The sequence below is a fragment of the Saccopteryx bilineata genome, chromosome 10, assembly GCF_036850765.1.
Source record: "Saccopteryx bilineata isolate mSacBil1 chromosome 10, mSacBil1_pri_phased_curated, whole genome shotgun sequence".
NCBI classification, from domain to species: Eukaryota; Metazoa; Chordata; class Mammalia; order Chiroptera; family Emballonuridae; genus Saccopteryx; species Saccopteryx bilineata.
In genome coordinates this window covers 81569127-81584841 of record NC_089499.1, presented here as the reverse complement: position 1 = coordinate 81584841, position 15715 = coordinate 81569127, and the positions used below count along the sequence as shown (strand labels likewise).

Genomic DNA, 15715 nt, shown 5'->3' with positions numbered 1-15715 from the left:
TTTTGTATGACAGAGACAGAGAAAGAGAGACAGAGACAGTGAGAGAGACACAGACAGACAGAAAGGGAGAAAAATGAGAAGCATCAATCCTTCATTGTGGCTCCTTAGTCTCCTTAGTTGTTCACTGATTGCTTTCTCATATGTGCCTTGACCGAGGAGCTGCAGCAGAGTGAGTGATCCCTTGCTCAAGCCAGCGACCTTGGGGTCATGTCTATGATGCCACACTCAAGCCAGCGACCCCACACTCAAGCTGTTGAGCCTGTGCTCAAGCTGGTGACCTAGGGGTTTTGAACCTGGGTTCTCTGCATCCCAGTCTGACGCTCTATCCACTGTGCCACCACCTGGTCAGGCAATATGTTTATTCTTTACTCATTTAATTGATAAACTGAAATAGTGTAGAATTCTAACTTGAAAATAATTTTTCTTTAGACTGTTGAAAGTATACTTTCAAGGGGTTCTACCATCTAATGTTGCTGTATGAAGTCAGACATCATTCTTATTCCTAGTTCTTTGTGTGTAACTTATAAGGGTATTCTCTTTTCCCCTCTGCTCTGAAATTATACAATGGTAAGTCCTTTTTTTTGTGTGTATGAGTTGAAAGTCAATCTGAAAACACCTGGCCTTTAATTTTGGAAAATCTATATTTCATCTTTATGTTTTCTTTAGTGTCTCATCTTGGAATTCTATTACTCTGATGGTGAACCTCTTGAACTAACTTCTAATATTTTAAACATTTCCATTTCTTTTTCAATCTTTTGGGCTTTGTTTTAATTTTATATTTTTGGTACTATATCTTTAGAGAAGGACAAAACAATACAGAGCCTCATAGTATTCACTCAAAACTTATCAGGCATACCAAGTGACAAGACCAAGAGAAAAACAGGCACCAGAAACAGGTTCACAGGAAAGACAGAAATTGTAATTATTAGCCACAGCCTTTAAATTAATTTTGGTACATATATTTGAGAAATTAGATAACAAGATAGAAAATTTCAGCTGAGGAATAAAAACTAAAAAAGAATCTAATAAAATTCTAGAATAAAAAACATGTAACAACTGGAATTAACAATGCTAAAGTATGTTATTTATTTAGCTCCTCAATAAATATCCAGAGAAACACATACACAGATCCTCATCAAAATAACCTAAAATGGATAAATATTTATTTATTTTTATTTTTTGTATTTTTCCGAAGCCAGAAACAGGGAGACAGTCAGACAGACTCCCGCATGCGCCCGACTGGGATCCACCCGGGAAGCCCACCAGGGGGCGATGCTCTGCCCATCTGGGGCGTCGCTCTGTTGAGACCAGAGCCACTCTAGCACCTAAGGCAGAGGCCACAGAGCCATCCTCAGCGCCCGGGCCAACTTTGCTTCAATGGAGCCTCGGCTGCAGGAGGGGAAGAGAGAGACAGAGAGGAAGGAGAGGGGGAGGGGTGGAGAAGCAGATGGGCGCTTCTCCTGTGTGCCCTGGCCGGGAATTGAACCTGGGACTCCTGCACGCCAGGCCGATGCTCTACCACTGAGCCAACCAGCCAGGGCCTTTAAAATGGATAAATAAATTGTGGTATATTCTACAGTGGCATACTACACAGTAGTGAAAATCAGCAACAACACAGATGAAACAAACACAATGTTTTCTGAAAGGATGTACGAATGAAGGAATATGTACTACAGGAATCCATTTATATAAAACTGAAATTAGTCTGCGATGTTAGATATTAGGATAGTTAATTCTCAGATGGAAAAGGAAGATCATTATTGGGAGGGGACAAAGCAGGGCTTAGAGGATGCTTGTAGTGTTGTTTTTGACCTGGGTGATAGTTATAAAAATGGATTCACTTTGTAGTAATTCCTCAAGCTGAGCATGATTTGTGAATGTTTTTATATGCATATAAAAAGTTATTATATAATAAACTGAAATAAAATATTTATTGAAGCAGGAACAAATTATTCTCATTTTATAGATGAAGTCAGTATCTTTTCTTAACTTTGAGAAAACATAAATCTATTTTCTACCTTATTTCTTTCTTCCTGTTTATTTGTTTTGGTGTCTCTACCATGTACTCAGTCTACTTGAGTCCAAAAGCTCAGTGGTTCAGTTTCCCTGAGAATAAATCTCATTTCCTGGTTATATGGTCATGGACAGGGGACCTGGGGTCCTATAGAAACTTATGTAGCATTTTAACCAATCTCTCTATTTTTAGCCACACCCCTTTACCCTGCCTATGGCAGTACCTAGGATTGCCAATTCTTGAGCCCTCTGAGGGTCTATGTTATAAATTTCATTGTCAAATTTTCCATAAACCCAAAAGTTTCAGTTTTTGCCATTCTAAGTCAGTTTTCAGTCCTCAGTCCCACTAGATTTATGAACATCATTTGTTCTTACCTCCTGTTCATCCTGGTGGGCTTATACCCATTTTATTCTTACATTAATTTTAGTGGGCTTGGGGAAGGATCAGTTTGATAAAAAAATGTATTTAATTTGTCAATTTTTGATTTGCTTTTTTTTCATGACATTTAAAAATATAAATCAGGTTATGATTCACCTCTAATGATCTGATGTGGAATGCATATCTATTTCTATAAAGGTTTTGTATTAGCTGAATTCTATTTTTTAAAAAATGGAATCTCACTTTTTCATATAGAGATTAAGTGGTACATAAGATGAGCAACACATTTTCTGGCTTGTGATTTCATTGGAGAGCTGCTGGTAACTCACTGCTACGTTTTATTATCAAATAAAATGTACAGGCACAGTGTCCTGTTTCACAGAGGGAGCCACACAAGGATTTCTTAGACCCTCATCCAGATGGAGTACAAGTCTAGGTCTACATACAAACTTCTAAGAAACCACCTTTGGCTTCTTATGTGCAGTTCTGTTCCCTGGGCTTCTAGAAGAACTGATTTTGTTAAAAAATAATCCTGGGTGAAAATCAAAGGGCAGCATCGGTATTCTCTTCATACTTTCAGTTGTTTAAGATTAGCCTAACAGGAGAGTTTGTGCTGCTTTATGAATTCTAGATGGCCTGCTTATCTACAGAGTATATTTGTCAATCATAGAAAGAATAATTAATGCATAAGTTTCCAGTTCCTCTAGAAATATATATTATGGGGAAAAGTTTAACCATCTTTCTATTTGAACATGATCATTAGAAAATTAATATATCAATATCATTTCTCCCAAATGACTTCAAGAAATGTAAACAGAGTAATAAGGTAATATAGTGGGCATATTTTAGATGTCCAATATCTTTTAGACCTTCTTACTTTGGTGAATTTGCCACACAAGTCCTTTCTCCCTAGTTGAGAATCACATTTGCTTTGCCAGCCCTTCCTCGCAGCATGTGACGTAGGCTCCACAAAGCAGACACAGCCATGTCAGGCTTTGTTCAGGAGAGAGAAACATGAAGAAGAAGAAATCCACTTTGGTGAGAGTTTGCAGGGAAGAAGAAATCTAATTTTCAGGAGCAGGAGCAGCAATCACAGAAGTTCTGGAACCCAGAGCCCAGCACTAGAGTGTGAATTATGAAGGCCTTGCCCAGTGGCAGCAGCTACTGGGACCCTCCTTGAACAGTCCTGTGGTGGGGTTGGGCATGCTCTTGGCTTTAGCTTCCAAGCCTGACTTTCCAGATCTCTTTGAGATTCTATGACCCGGCTAATTTCCTTAAATAAATTATTTTTCTTTTTCAACTACCTAGAGAAAATTGTGTTGCTTACAACTAAAATCCCTGACTCTACTTAAACATTTATTAAAGAATAGATCTCATGTTAAGTATTCTTTCCACAATAAAATAAAATAAATTAAACAAAACCCCACTACCATGGACTCATACTCTCAAAAGGCATGTCTAATTTTAAAAACACATTGGAGAATTTAAAATCTTGATAGCAACTTGAACATACCATCTTCATCAGCAGTGTCTTGAGGCTTGGATTTTAAAGTGAAGATCTTCCGTAGCTTACAGTTAGCTGAGACAGTAATTCCATCCAGTGACTGGAAAACCGCTCCCTTGAATATTTCACTGGTAAATGCCACCAAGTCAATGCATAGGTTGCACCACTAAAATAAAGAAAAGGAAGAAAGAATAAGTACTTTCTATAAGCACATAAATGAATAATCCATATGTATGTGGAAAGTCCAGAGATTTAAGGTCTGGATCAACCAGTCCCATATCAATTCTCCCTTTAGGCAAATATATCTCCCTTTGGGCTTCAATTTTCTTAAGAACTGCCTTGGGCCCTGGCCAGTTGGCTCAGTGGTAGAGCGTTGGCCCAGCATGTGGAAGTCCTGGGTTCAATTCCCAGTCAGGACACACAGGAGAAGTGACCACCTGCATCTACACCCCTCTCTTCCCCTTCCTCCTTCTCTCTCTTCTCCTCTTGCATCCATGGCTCAAATGGTTCGAGCAAGTTGGCCCCAGGCACTGAGGATGGCTCAATGGCTTCACCTCAGGCACTAAAATAGCTCAGTTGCTGAGCAACAAAGCAGTGGCCCCAGATGGGCAGAGCATTGCACCATAGGGGGTTTGCCGGGTGGATCTTGATCAGGACTTTGGTGACTTTGCCACACAAGTCCTTTCTCCCTAGTTGAGAAACACATTTACTTTGCCAGCCCTTCCTCGCAGCATGTGACGTAGGCTCCACAAAGCAGACACAGCCATGTCAGGCTTTGTTCAGGAGAGAGAAACATGAAGAAGAATCTCAAAGAGATCTGGAAAGTCAGGCTTGGAAGCTAAAGCCAAGAGCATGCCCAGCCCCACCACAGGACTGTTCGAGGAGGGTCCCAGTAGCTGCTGCCACTGGGCAAGGCCTTCATAATTCACACTCTAGTGCTGGGCTCTGGGTTCCAGAACTTCTGTGATTGCTGCTCCTGCTCCTGAAAATTAGATTTCTTCTTCCCTGCAAACTCTCACCAAAGTGGATTTCTTCTTCTTCATGTTTCTCTCTCCTGAACAAAGCCTGACATGGCTGTGTCTGCTTTGTGGAGCCTACGTCACATGCTGCGAGGAAGGGCTGGCAAAGCAAATGTGATTCTCAACTAGGGAGTCTGTCTTTCTGCCTCCCACCTCTCATGTAATAATAATAAAAAAGAACTGCTTTGATTTTTCCAGAGAAGCCATCATAATTTAAAGCAGTGGTAATCAACCTGGTCCCTACTGCCCACTAGTGGGTGTTCCAGCTTTCACGGTGGGCAGTAGCAGAGCAACCAAAGTATAAATAAAAAGATAGATTTAACTATAGTAAGTTGTTTTATAAAGACTTATTCTGCCACACTTAGCGAAAATCCAACATAAAGTACTTGGTAAGTAATTATTATTATATGCTTTAACTTGCTGTAACTCTGCTTTATAAATTTTATAAAGTAAAGTTACTTCCCTACTTTATAAATCATCATTACTGTGGAACCGGTGGGTGGTTAGAAAATTTTAGTACTAACAGAGATACAAAAGTGGGTGGTAGGTATAAAAAGGTAGACTACCCCTGATATAGAGCATACACTGGTCATACACAGAGGTCCCATCATGAGAAAAGATTCTGTCAACTTTGGGAAAGAACTCTAGATCTTTAGGCAGTATGATAGTAGAGGGTTTTATTAATCTCAAAATCTGTGGATTTTGTCTGAGGGGTATGGAGAGGAAAACTCGGAGTGACTGGGTCTCCTTCTGCTGGGAGAAGTGGTGAGATAGAGGAGAAGAGGGGGAGATAAACCAATGCAGCCAGTGTTCCCATGGTCTGCCTGCAGCCCACACTCAGCAGAGACCTAGAAAGCTAAAGTGCGAGCCCCCAGCCTCCCAGACCCCCCTCCCTCACCTTGCAGTAAGGAGAGTGGCAGAGACAAACCCCACAGCCAGTTCTCCAGAGCCACTCTCTCCCTTGAATAACAGTAGTGTACTCCGCATCTGTTGATATGGGAGGAGTGCCTGGAAGCCTGAGATGGTCATTACTAGAGCCATAAAGCCAGAAGGTCAAAACCATAAAGCCAAAGCTGTAACGTCCTCACAACACGCCCTACCTACCACTGAGACTGTGGCTTTGCTTACCTCTCTGTGACAGCAATATCTCAGCAGAGGACAGCCCAGGAACGTCACAAAGCTAAAACTTGTTATATAGTGACACCTACTGGAAGAAACCTCTCAAAACCAAAATTTACTTTTCCTTCTTTTTTTCTTCATTTTCCCCCCTTTTTTCTCTTATACTGTTTTCTTTCACTTTTTTTGAATTTCATTTTAATTTTTATATATTTTATTCTTATTTTTTTCTGGATTTTTATTTATTTTTGGTTTTCAATCTTTTTTTCCTCTGTCGTTTTCTTCTATACTTGGCATAATTTAAAATTTTTTACATTTTTAATTGTATTTTTTTATTTTTCATTTTTCTAGTTGTTTTTGTTAGTGTTCTTAACAACACCCCTCTCAAATACCATCAAGGAAGAAATCGAATACCATAGCTACACAAGACAGATACAGTTCAGAAAGAAAATAAAAAATCTCCAGAAAAAAAAATCACTTGGAAACCTTGAATTTAAATGATAGAAAATTCAAAATTGAAGTTCTCAAAATAATGAGATGCAAGAAGACACTATAGGCAACTTAATGAACTCAGAAAACAAAATGAACAGCTCGCCAAGCAGATTGACACTTTAAAAACAGAGATGAAGAACTCAATATATGGATTGAGAACTGAGATAACAAGTTTGGCTAGCAGAACAAGCCAGACAGAGGAAAGAATCAGTGACACTGAAGACAGGCAACTAAAGATGCTACAGAAAGAAGAGAAAAGAGACTCATGAATTAAAAACTGAGAGAGCTCTACAAGAATTGTCTGACTCCATCAGAAAGAGCAATTTAAGAATAATGGGTATATCAGAAGAAGAAGAGAGGGAGAAGGGAATGGAGGGCCTGTTGGAACAAATAATTGATGAGAACTTCCCAAGCCCATGGGAAGAGTTAGAGTCTTGAATCTAAAGCAAACAGAACACCGAGTTACCTCAACCCAAAGAGACCTACTCCAAGGCACATCGTAACAAAATTGCCAAAAATACAAAGAAAGAATCCTCAAGGCAGCTAGGGAAAAGAAGAACATAACATATAAAGGAAAGCTCATTAGGCTATCATCGGACTTCTCAGCAGAAACTCTACAAGCCAGAAGAGAGTGGATCCAAACATTCAAAGTACTGAAAGAGGAATTACCCACCAAGAATACATATCCATCAAATTATCCTTCAAATATAAAGGAGAAATACAAATTTTTCCAGACATACAGAAGCTGAGGATATTTATCACCAGAAAACTCTAACTTCAGGAAATATGCATTCAAGGGGATTATTTGACCAGACACAAAGAACAAAACAAATCAAAACTACAAGTAAAAGCTCTAACAAAGTCACTATAAAAACAAAGATAATCTGTGACAACAATAACATAAAAGGGGAGAGCATAAAGATCTGTAGTATCAAAGGAGGATGGAGTGAAGGAGCACTAAGAATACCAAGGACTCTTGTTCATATGAACATTTTTCTCTTAAAACCTAATGATAATCACCCATGAAAAAGCCACTACTGAAATATACAGCTTTAAAAAAAGAAGAAATGGTAAAGAAGTATAGAATGCCTCCAAACAAAAACAACTGACAGAAACAAAAAAGAGAAGAACCAAACAAGACACAGAGCTACCAGAAAACAAAACAAAATGGCTATACAAAATCTTCAAATGTCAATAATTATCCTAAATGTAAATGGACTGAACTCACCAATAAAGAGACAAAGAGTAGCAGATTGGATCAAAAAGCAAAACCCAACCATATACTGCCTTCAAGAGATACATCTAAGCTGCAAGGATAAAAGCAGACTCAAAATAAAAGGCTGGAAAACAATTCTCCAAGCAAATAATATCCAAAGGAAAGGTGTATCCATACTCATATCTTATAACACTGACTTCAAGACTACAAAATTAACCAGAGATAAAGATAGTCATTTCATAATGATAAAGGGGATATTGTATCAAGAAACCATAACACTTCTTAATATATATGCACTGAACCAGAGAGCACCAAAATATGTAAGACATCTATTAACTGATCTAATAGTAGAAGCAGACAAAAACATAATCATACTTGGAGATTTCAACACACCATTGACGGCTTTAGATAGATCATCCAAACAGAAAATTATTAAGAAAAATCAGTCTTAAGTGACACACTAGACCAAATAGACATAATAGACATTTATAGGACAATTAATCCCAAAATGTCAGATTATACATTCTACACCAGTGTACATGAAATACTCTCAATAACAGACCATACGTTGGGCCACAAAACTAACATCAACAAATTCAGGAAGACTGAAATTATACCAAGCATATTTTCTGACCATAAGGCTTTGAAATTAGAATTCAACTATAAAAAGGAAGTAAAGAAACTCACAAAAATGTGGAAATTAAACAACATACTTCTAAAAAATGACTGGGTTAAAGAAAAATAAAAGCAGAGATCAAAAGATATGCACAGGCAAATAAAAATGACAACATGACATACAAAAATTTCTGGGATGGAGCAAAAATAGTAATAAGATGGAAGTTTATATCATTACAGGCTTGTATCAAGTAACAATAGTGATCTCAAGTAAATGACCTAACATCATTTCTTTAGGAACTAGAAATAGAAGAACAAAGGCAACTCAAAATCAGCAGAAGAAAGGAAAGAGTAAAAATTAGAGCAGAACTAAATGAAATAGAGAACAAAAAACTAAAGAAAAAAACAACAAAGAGCTGGTTCTTTGAAAAGATCAATAAAATTGACAAACCACGACTAGATTCACTAAGGAAAAAAGAGGAAGTACTCATATAAACAAAATCTGAAATGAAAGAGGAGAAATTACCACAGACATCATAGATAAATAAGGGATCATAGTAGAATATTATGAAAGACTATATGCCACCAAATTCAACAACCTAGAAGAAATGGATAAATTCCTAGAGCTATACAATCTTCCTAGACTGAGTCACCAAGAAGTGGAAAAACCTACATAGACCTATGAGCAAGGAGGAAATAGAAATAACTATCAAAAACCTCCCCAAAAACAAAAGTCCAGGACCAGATGGCTACACTAGCGAATTCTACCAAACATTCAAAGATTTGATACCTATCCTTCTCAAACCATCCAAAAAGCAGAAGAAGAATCAATACTCCCAAACACATTTTATGAGGCCAACGTAACCCTCATAACAAAACCTAGCAAGGAGAACACAAAAAAAGAAAACTACAGACCAATATCTCTAATGAATACAGATGCAAAAATCCTAAACAAAATACTAGCAAATCAAATACAACACCATATTTAAAATATAATACATCACAATCAGGTGGGATTCATTCCAGGAGCACAAGGATACAACATACAGAAATTGATCAATGTAATATACCACATCAACAAAATGAAGAAAAAAAAATTATATGATCCTATCAATAGATGCTGAGAAGGCACTTGATAAGATATAATATCCCTTTATGTTTAAAAAATTCAATAAAATCGAACTTGAAGGAAAGTACCTCAACATAATAAAGGTCATATGTGACAAACCATCAGCTAATATCATACTAAATGGTGAAAAAATAAAGGCTTTTCCTCTAAAATCAGGAACAAGACAAGGATGCCCACTCTTTCCACTCTTAGTCAACATAATTCTGGAAGTTTTAGCCAGAGTGATCAGGCAAGAGAAAGAAATAAAAGGCATCCATATCAGGAAAGAAGAAGTAAAGGTATCACTCTTTGCAGATGACATGATCCTATATATAGAAAACCCCAAAGATTCCATAAAAAAATCTAACCAATATAGTAAAGTTGCAGGATACAAAATCAATATACCAAAATCTATTGCTTTTCTATATGCCAATGATGAAACCTCAGAAAATGTACTAAAATAAACAATTCCTTTTACAATTGCAACAAATAAAAATAAAATACCTAGGAATAAAGTTAACAAAGGATGTGAAGGACCTATATACTAAAAAATACAAAACATTATTGAAAGAAATTGAAAGAGACACAATAAAATGGAAAAATATTCTATGTACATGGATTGGAAGACTCAACATAGTTTAAATAGTCATATTACCCAAAGCAATATACAAATTTAATGCAATTCCCATCAAAATCCAAATGTAACATTTAAAAGAAATAGGACAAAAAATTACCAGGTTTGTATGGAACCATAAAAAACCTTGAATAGTCAAAGCAATCATGAGAAAAAAGAATGGAACAAGAGGTATCACACTATCTGACTTCAAATTATACTACAGAACTATGATCATCAAAACAGCATGATAGCCTGACCTGTGGTGGCGCAGTGGATAAAGCGTCGACCTGGAAATGCTGAGGTTGCCGGTTCGAAACCCTGGGCTTGCCTGGTCAAGGCACATATGGGAGTTGATGCTTCCAGCTCCTCCCCCCTTCTCTCTCTCTCTGTCTCTCTCCTCTCTCTCTCTGTCTTTCCCTTTCCTCTCTAAAATGAATAAATAAAAAAAAAAATTAAAAAACAAAACAAAACAAAAAAGCATGATATTGGTAGAAAAACAGACATACAGACCAATGGAACAGAATCGAGAGCCCAGAAATAAAACCACATGTATAAGGATGGACAAATCATCTTCAACAAAGGAGCCAAAAACACACCATGGAGAAAAGAAAGCATCTTCAATAAATGGTGCTGGGAAAATTGGAAAGCCACATGCAAAAAGAATGTAACTTAACTATAGTTTGTCCACCTGCACAAATATTAATTCAAAATGGATCAAAGACCTAAATATAAGATATGAAACAATAAATTACATAGAAGAAAACATAGGTACTAAGCTCATGGACCTTGGCCAGAGAGAACAATTTATGAATTTGACCCTAAAGGAAAGGGTATTTAAGGCAAAAATAAATGAGTGGAACTGTATTAAACTAAAAAGCTTCTGCACAGCAAAAGAAACTAACAACAAAACAAATAGGCAGCCAACTAAATGGGAGATGATACTTACAAACAACAACTCTGATAAGGGGTTAATATCCAAAATATACAAAGAACTCACAAAGCTCAGCAACAAACAAGCAAACAATCCAATTAAAAAATGGGGAGAGGACCTGAACAGACAGTTCTTCCAAAAGGACATACAAATGGCCAACATATAGCCTGACCAGGCAGTGGTGCAATGGATAGAGCATCGAATTGGGATGCAGAGGACTCAGGTTTGAAACCCCAAGGTTGCTGGCTTGAGCCCAAGGTCACTGGCTTGAGCAAGGGGTCACTCGCTCTGCTGTAGCCCCTGGTCAAGGCACATATAAGAAAGCAATCACTGAACAAAACTAAGGACCTACAATGAAGAATTGATGTTTCTCATCTCTCCCTTCCTGCCTGTCTGTCCCTCTCTCTAACTCTCTTTCTGTCTCTGTCAAAAACAACAACACCAAATGTTCAACATATATATGAAAAGATGCTCAACTGCACTAGCTATTCGAGAAATACAAATCAAAATTACAATGAGATACCACCTCACACTTGTTAGACTGGCTATTATCAACAAGACAGGTAATAATAAGTGTTGGAGAGGCTGTGAAGAAAAAGGAACCCTCATCCACTGTTGGTGGGAATGTAAAGTAGTGCAACCATTATGGAAGAAAGTATGGTGGCCCCTCAAAAACTTAAGAATAGAACTACCATATGACCCAGCAATCGCTCTACTGGGTAATCCAAAAACATTGGTTCAGAAAGACACATTCACTCCCATGTTCATCACAGTATTATTCACAGTGGTCAAGACATGAAAACAATCAAAGTGTGCCTCAGTAGAGGGTTGGATAAAGAAGATGTGGTCCATACATACAATGGAACACTACTCAGCCATAAGAAATGATGACACAGTGTCATTTATGACAACCTGGATGGACCTCATCCGCTATGGTTGGGAATTGGTGTCCATTGTCTTCTGAATTCCAAAAAACCAGCCCTTACCTACTACACACTTTTCTTATCCATCACAGTCAAGCTGCCTTTATTCCTGAACTCATGGTTTGTGGAAAATACTCAACCAATAATGGTGTGTGTACATGTGTTAATATATGAAGACATGTATGATTACACACATGTGTATACACTTTCAAACTCTCATTTTATAGTCACTCTACAAATTCCATAAATGTGTAGGAGTTGATAATATATTAGAGAATCAATCTCTTAGAAGTACAGATTAAAGTACCATATTTTCCCATATATCAATATAAGCCACACCCTTTTTTGAAAAATTTGGGGTCTAAAAACTGGGTGCATCTTATACAGTGGTTGTAGATTTTTCACTTGCATTTCCCACTTTTTGCTCTTGTTTTTGCGCTTATATTGTATTAGATTTTTTTACTTGCATTTCCCACTTTTTTGCATTTGTCTTTTTTTCAAATTTCAGGCCCCCAAATTAGGGTGTATTTTATACATGGGAGCATCTTTTACATGGGAAACTACAGTAGTTCCTGAAAAGAATCCTCCTTGGCTAAAAAAAATTAAAAAAAATTTTTTTTCGTTTAGCTGATATTTATCAATACAAAGATTCTAATTTTTATAAGCATCAACAAATATCTCATTATTCATATAAATGCTGCAATATATCTCCTGAAGTTTTGTAAAGACTGTGAACTTTTTACTATCAATAGGTGGATTATATGAATTATAGTTGATCTTTATAAAATATCATTTGCATTATTTTTCATGACATGATCCATTCTTTTTCTTTGTGACAGAGACCGAGAGAAACAGATAACAGAGAGAGGGTCAGACAGGTAGGGAAAGACAAGAAGGAGAGAGAAACATCAATTCTTCATTGCAGTACCTTGTCTCCTTAGTTGTTCATTGACTGCTTTCTCACATGTGCCATGACCAGGGGGCTACAGCAGGAGTGACCCCTTGCTCAAACCAGCGACCTTGGGCTCAAGCCAGCAACTATGGGGTCATGTCTATGATCTCATGCTCAAGCCAGCGACCCTGCGCTCAAGCTAGTGAGCCCACGCTCAAGCTGGATAAGCCCCACTCATGCCGGCAACCTTGGGGTTTTGAATCTGGGTCCTCTGCATCCCAGTCTGATGCTCTATCCACTGTGCCACCGCCTGGTCAGGTGATATCATCCATTCTTAAAATATCCCCCCCCCTTTTTTTTAAGCGAGAGAGGCAGAGAGACAGAGAGAGGCCAGAGACAGAGAGAGGGACAGGTAGGGACAGACAGACAGGAAGGGAAAGAGATGAGAACCATCAATTCTTTATTGTGTCACCTTAGTTGTTCATTAATTGCTTTCTCATATGTGCCTTGATGGGGGGGGGGGTGGGCTGCAGCTGAGCCAGTGACCCCTTGCTTAAGCCAGCGACCTTGGGATTCAAGCTGGCAATCATGGGGTCAAGCCAGCGACTATGGGGTCATGTCAGCGACCCCATGTGTATGATATCATGCTCAAGCCAGTGACCCCTGCACCCAAGCTGGTGAGCCCATGCTCAAGCCAGACGAGCCCATGCTCAAGCTGGTGACCTTGAGGATTCAAACCTGGATCCTCTCCTCTGCATCCCAGGCCAACACTCTATCCACTGTGCCACCTCCTGTTCAGGCTGACATTTTTCTTGATCTCTAATCACTTTATTTTTATGTGCAACTCTAGTCCAGCATGGAAAAGCTCTTGGTCTAAAATATTCAAAATCATGGGTTCTTAAAATGTTTGCCCAGAAAGCCAGTAATGTGACAGAGAGAAGATAGTTCTGTTTAGTTTGTTGCTTAGATTAATAAGAGAGCTTATGTTACTTCCAGGATGTAAATCTGCATGAAAACACTTGTCTGATAAAGAAAAAAAATGATTCAAAGCAAAAATTTCACCCTGGCCGGTTGGCTCAGCGGTAGAGCGTCAGCCTGGCATGCGGGGGACCCGGGTTCGATTCCCGGCCAGGGCACATAGGAGAAGCGCCCATTTGCTTCTCCACCCCCACCCCCTCCTTCCTCTCTGTCTCTCTCTTCCCCTCCCGCAGCCAGGGCTCCATCGGAGCAAGGATGGCCCGGGCGCTGGGGATGGCTCCTTGGCCTGTGCCCCAGGCGCTGGAGTGGCTCTGGTCGCGGCAGAACGACGCCCCGGAGGGGCAGAGCCTCGGCCCCTGGTGGGCAGAGCTTCGCCCCTGGTGGGCGTGCCGGGTGGATCCCGGTCGGGTGCATGCGGGAGTCTGTCTGTCTCTCCCCATTTCCAGCTTCAGGAAAAAAAAAAAAAAAAAAAAAAAGCAAAAATTTCTAATTTTTACTGACATATGCTGGCAATATGGCTTTATTATACAAATGAAAGGAACACACACACACGTGGACGTGCAGGCACTCACACATACATATACTCTAATGCATGTTCTTGATTGTCCCAGCATCGTCCTGATTTCCCAAGCCTGAAGATAATCAAATTCATTCTGCTAGGTGTAGAAAGAGCCTGAGTTGTAACAGTGCACAGCTCTAGCCATCATTACTTTTCTAAAAGGAAACAAACAAAAAACCTCAATTTCATAACCAAGCAATCTTAAAGTACATCTCTTCTTAGAATTTTAGAAGCTCATTCTGTTGTTTTTAAATGACCACAAAAAACAAAGTTTTAAGACATTTATTGTGCTTTTCAAAATAATTTTTCACGTTAGTTTTAATTTCTCAAAAAAAGGCTGCTTACAACAATCTTATTCATCTCTATCACCACCCTATTGTGTTTATCAAATGGTGTAAGCAGACATTGAAATAGTAATTTTATAACTACATGGTCAGAAGCATTACCTATTACTACTGTATTAAAAACAATGTCCCCAGGAAAATCAAATTATGACAAGTCCTTATATGGGAAGAACAGAGCAGAGGGAAGTTGGGATTGCTGGAGATGCAGCTCTTGGCTGAACCAAGGAAAGGCAAGTTCCTTGTGGAATATTGTCATCATACCTGTACAGCAATTGATCCCTCCATCCTAATTCCCACCCGCATCAAACAAGCTATCTCTTCCTGAAAAGCAGCCCCATCTCTCTCTTAGTAATTCCACAACTCACCCTTTCACTGTGCCCTCAGAAATCCTTACTCCTGAGAAGTATTTATACCCTCCGTATTTTTCTAAGAATCCTGCACACCTTACCTTAATTGACACTTGGCTTTGTTTCTGAGATAGTACTTCCTCTTCAGCCCAGAGTGGAAGTTTACTTATGGAGTTCGCCTGTGCTGGTAAAGCCCCGTTTTGAGGCGTGAGGCCGAGCGGCACTGGGAGGAGGTATGATCCAAAGCTCTCTGAAGCTTGAGGCACTGCACTGGCAGGCTTTCCCGTCCTTTCAGCGTCACCAGTCTTCCAGTCACTCTTCAGTCACTCCTGCTCCTTCAGACACGGCCTCACCAGCCTATACCCACACTGGACAGTCTGGGGCCGGTTCACCTTGCCTTTGACATAGTGTGCCACACCTCAACAGTCCCTTAACCTCCTTTCCTTTAAAAGCCTTCCTCTCATCTTCACTCTGTAATCCATTCACATGACCACACCTTAAGATTTTTGAAACACTTAACTTTCAAAGTTTGGAATTAGAAATCATTTTCTATTATTTAACCACAATATTCTACTCTTTTCTCTTTCTGGTAATTTCCTCCAGTTATACCCTACTGGCAATGCCTGTTAAATATATTCCTCTATGGGATATAAGAGTTTGAGC

At 38.9% G+C, this 15715-nt stretch overlaps 1 protein-coding gene across 11 annotated transcripts in view; it reads right to left on the bottom strand.

The window, feature by feature from the left end:
- The window catches only part of CFAP20DC (CFAP20 domain containing), a 361344-nt gene that overhangs the window by 213512 nt on the left and 132117 nt on the right, over window positions 1-15715 (bottom strand). For all 11 annotated transcript variants that reach the window (XM_066245008.1, XM_066245006.1, XM_066245013.1 and 8 more), the window contains one exon: window positions 3906-4062. In XM_066245008.1, the coding sequence (XP_066101105.1) occupies window positions 3906-4062 (157 nt within the window). The remainder of the gene's footprint in view (window positions 1-3905; window positions 4063-15715) is intronic.